The 4,682-nt window shown below is 45.7% G+C and overlaps 1 protein-coding gene across 1 annotated transcript in view; it reads left to right on the top strand.

Annotated features, from left to right (window-relative positions):
- ITGAL (integrin subunit alpha L) overlaps positions 1-4,682 on the top strand; it is a 28,197-nt gene that overhangs the window by 1,270 nt on the left and 22,245 nt on the right. The window contains exons 3-5 of the mRNA XM_072417020.1: positions 136-281; positions 1,346-1,496; positions 1,721-1,916. Of these exons, the coding sequence (XP_072273121.1) occupies positions 136-281; positions 1,346-1,496; positions 1,721-1,916 (493 nt within the window). The remainder of the gene's footprint in view (positions 1-135; positions 282-1,345; positions 1,497-1,720; positions 1,917-4,682) is intronic.

Here is a 4,682-nt window from a genome sequence, read left to right as displayed (position 1 = left end):
TCCCATGCACCATCCCCCCACCTACCTTCCAATATATCTCTGACCCCCCACCTTTCAATACTCCATCTCTGCTCCCCCTCTCTACACTATATCTTCCACCATCTTTCACCATAGTTATTCATCTTCTCTTTCCAGCTTGCCATTGCTCAGTTTTCTAGCCAAAGTCGGACTGAGTTGGACTTCCGCCAATATCAGAAGTTCAAAAACCTGATAGAACTGATTGACAAGTTGACGTTATTAGATCAAGCTACGAAAACCTTCCATGGCATCAATCACACCCTGTGAGTCCTGGCTCTTGTGTAAATGATCCTACATACAGCCATAGTTATTTTGGGTTACAACCCCCCAACCTTCAGGTTCAGCCTCACAATCCGGCTGCCTATTCAATGGCCGCCTATTCAATGGCCGCCTATTCATCCCTTTGGGTTTGAACTTGATTTCTGTCCAGACGGTTCTTCTTTGGAGTGTAGAAAGTGCTCCTCTATGGATCCTTGTATAGACTATGGCGCCACTTTGTGACCCTTCTAGTCTGAGGCATCCTTGCAATGCCACACCAGATGTTAGATTCAATAGAAACAGCCTAAATCTCAGATAAAAACAATTCTTTTCCTGGTAGCTCCTCAGCAGGGATCGCTATACAACACCCCCCACCCTTGCTTTACCCCCCCAACCCTTGCATAGACTTTTTTCCTGCGGAGTGTCATCTTTTATGTATCGTATCTGTGTGAATCTCAGCTGAACAAAGGGGGTTTCATCCAAAGGATTGAAATATTATTCTGGTGGTCCTGGACAATTCATCTGTCCAATTATAGCCACATCCCAGATTACCTGCCCCAGCATCAATAGAACCTTAATGATAATAACACCCCATAGGTGGTGACCACATGGCTAACAAGTCAAAAGGTGGGGTAACATTTACCCCTGGTCTGCTTTACTCCAGGCAGGTGCTTTAGGTGTTAAGGTGGGGGATGAGATTGGACTTTTGGTCCCGCTGATATTGGCCCTGATTTATTAAAGCTCCCCAAGACTGGAGAGGATACTCTTTCTTCAGTGATGCTGGGTGATCCGTCAAACCTGGAATGGATTTCCTAAAGTCATATGCTACTTATTGGCCAATGTTCTTAATCCTGGACCGGATCTATTCCAGGTTTTTTGGATCACCCAGCTTTGCTGAAGAAAGTGTATCCTCCCCAGCCTTGGAGATCATTAATAAACCAGGGCCATTGTGTATTTGGGGTGTGCTTGTGGCCCCCAATATGCATTTAGTGTACATGTGATGTCAGCATTTTGATTATTTATAAACAGAATGACAGGTGTTTTTTTACATGCCATGTCTTCTGTACAGGAATAATATTTTTACAGAGAAGGCTGGCAACCGACCTCATGCCAAGAAAGTTCTCCTGGTACTGACGGATGGAGATGCAAATGATGTCAACAATGCAAAAGAAGTCATCGATCGGGCAAACCAGTTGGGAGTAAAACGCTATCTTATTGGGGTATCTCATTATTATATCTCTTCTTGTACTTCCCCCAACCATAATAAAGTGTGACCCCAGGCTGGGCAGTTTAGTATATGAAGCCCTCAGACCTCTGAATGGATCATTGGCTCTCCAGTCAGTGGGGGGGATCTCATTTTTCTTCAGTCTGGTTCTGGGAGGTCAATGCCTCCTGTCTGCTATTGTATACCATTTCTCTCCATCTATATAAATTTCTCCTTCAGATTGGGAACAATTTCAACAATTCAGAAAGCACAAAGAAAACTATGAAAGAAATTGCTTCAGATCCCACTGACACCCACACCCGGGTGCTGAACAACTTCAAAGAGTTGGAAGATTTGTTTGAAGAAATGCAGCGCAAAATTCTGGCGATTGAGGGTGTCCAGGCCTGTCTTGCAGCATCAGGTGGTAGCTGCAATGGTAAGTACATTGCTATGTTGGAGAAATGGGGAATAGAGTTATGGTTAGGTGAAGATATGGTGAGGTTGGCATATGGTGGAGTAATGGGGGGTGTAATGGTGGGGTTGGCCAAAGTTAGAGGAATGGGGAGACTAATGATGAGATCGACCTATGGTGGAGGAATGGAAAGTGTTATTATGAGGTTGGCCTGTGGTAGAGGAAAAGGAGAGTAATGGTGAGGTTGACCTATGAAAGAGGAATGGGGGAAGAAATGGTGAAGTTAGCCTATGGCAGAGGAATGAGGGAAGAAATGGTGAGGTTGGCCTATGGTAGAGGAATGAGGGAAGAAATGGTGAGGTTGATCTACGGTAGAGGAATCAGGGGCTATTGGTGAGGTTGACCTTTTAGGTGGTAGCTGCAACAATGACTACATTGCTGTGGTGGAGAAATAGGGAATGGAGTTATGGTTAGGTGAAGGTATGGTGAGGTTGGCGTATGGTGCAGGAATGGGGGAAGTATTGGTGAGGTTGGCGTATGGTGGAGAAACTGGGGAAGTAATGGTGAGGTTGGCCTATGATGGAGGAATGGGGGAGTGATGGTGAGGTTTACATATGGTAGAAGAATGGGTGGGAGTAATGGTGGGGTTGGCCCTATCGTGGAGGAATGGGAGAAGTAATGGTGAGGTTTGCCAATGGTAGACGATAGGGGGGAAGTAATAGTGGGGTTTGCTTATAGTAAAGGAATAAAGGGAGTAATGGTGAGGTTGGCCTATGGTAGCTGACTGTGGGGAGCAATAGTGAGGTTAGCATATGGTAGAGGAATAGGGTAAGTAATGGTGAGGTTCACTTATGAAGGAGGAATGTCGGAAGTTATGGTGAGGTTGGTCCATGGTGGAGGAATGGTAGAAGTAATATTGAGGTTGACCTATGGTAGAGGAATGGTTGAAATAATGGTGTAGTTGGCATATGGTAGAGGAATGGGGGGAGTAATAAAGGGATTGGCGTATGGTAGAGGAATGGCAAGTATTATAGTGAGATTGGTCTATGGTAGAGGAATGCAGGAAGTAAAGGTGAGGTTGACCTATGGTAGAGAAATGGGGGAGTAATGGTGAGGTTGGCTTATGTTATAGGAATTGGAAGAGTACTATTGAGGTTGGCCTATGGTAGAAAAATGGGGAAAATAATGGTGAGGTTGGCCTATGGTAAAGAAATAGAAAATGTTATAGTGAGGTTGGCCTATGGTAGAGGAATGGTGGACGTAATAAAGAGGTTGGCCTATATTAGAAAAATGGGAATAATGGTGAGGTTGGCCAATGGTAACGCAATGGGGAGAGTAATGGTAAGATTGACCTATGGTGGAGGAATGGGAAATGTTATAGTAAGGTTGGCCTCTTGAAGAAGAATGGGAAGGGGGGAGGGTGTTGGTGAGATTGGCGTATGGTAAAGGAATAGGGGAATTAATGGTGAGGTTGACTTATGGTAGAGAAAGGTGGGGGTATTGGTGAGGTTGGTGTATGGTACAGGAATGGGTGAAATAATAGTGAGGTTGGTCTATGGTAGAGGAATAGGGGGAGTAATGGTAAAGGTTGGCCTATGGTGGAGGAATGGGGGAAGTAATGGTGAGGTTGGCATATGGTAGTGGAATGGGAAATGATATAGTGAGGTTGGCCTATGATAAGGGAATGAGGGAGTAATGGTGAGGTTGACCTATGGTAGAAAAATGGGGGGAGTAATGGTTAAGGAATTGGAAGAGTACTATTGAGGTTGGCCTATGGTAGAGGAATGGGAAGAGAATTGGTAAGGTTAGCCTATAGTAGAGGAATGGGGAGAGTAATGGTGAAGTTGGCCAATGGTAGAAGAATTGGGCAAGTAATGTTAAGGTTGGCCTACAGCAGGGGTCAGCAAACTTTTTTGGCTACTAGGCCATTTTAGGAGGTCAAGAAGGCACACTAGGCCGGACTCTCTCTCAAGTCCCATGCTGATGGCTCCGCCCCCACCAGGAACACCCCTGAAAGGAAATCCCTGTCCTCCGCAATGCATATGGAAGAGAGGGAACGCCTTGAAAGGAAATGCATTGCATGCAGGCATGCGGCTCCGGAGCTGCGGGTTGCCGACCCCTGCCAGCCGGGATTAGGCCTGATTAACCGCGGGACGTTAGGCCGGAACGGACTACCGGCTAGGCCGTATCTGGCCTAAAGGCCAGAGTTTGCTGAGGCCTGGCCTACAGTATAATAATGGGGGGAGTATTGGTGAGGTTGGCTTATAGTAAAGGAATGGGGGAAGTAATGGTGAGGTTGGCCTATGATTGAGGAATGGGGAAAGTAATGGTGAGGTTGCCCTATGGTAGAAGAATGGAGGGGTATTGGTAAGGTTGGCCTATGGTAAAGGAATGGACAAGTAATATTGAGGAAAGGGGAGAGTAATGGTGAGGTTAACCTATGGTAGAGGAATGGAGGAAGTAATATTGAGTTTGGCCTATGATGGAGGAATGGGAGGAGTAATGGTGAGGTTGACCTATATTAGAGGAATAGGGGAACTAATGGTTAGGTTGGCCTACGCTAGAGTAATGGGAGAAGTTATGGTTGGGCTGGCCTATAGTAGAGGAATGTGGGGTATTGGTGAGGTTGGCCTATGGTACAGGAATGGGGGAAGTAAGGGTGAAATTGACCTATGGTAGAGTAGTGGGGGGTATTGGTGAGGTTGGCCTTTAATAGAAGAATGGACAAGTAATGATGAGGTTGGCTTATGGTAGACATTGCCACCTACTTTAGAGATAAAATAGACAAAA

Source organism: Pyxicephalus adspersus, chromosome 7 (genome assembly GCF_032062135.1).
Source record: "Pyxicephalus adspersus chromosome 7, UCB_Pads_2.0, whole genome shotgun sequence".
Lineage (NCBI taxonomy): Eukaryota > Metazoa > Chordata > Amphibia > Anura > Pyxicephalidae > Pyxicephalus > Pyxicephalus adspersus.
The sequence above is the reverse complement of the archived record's forward strand: the minus strand, read 5'-3'. Positions and strand labels throughout refer to the sequence as shown.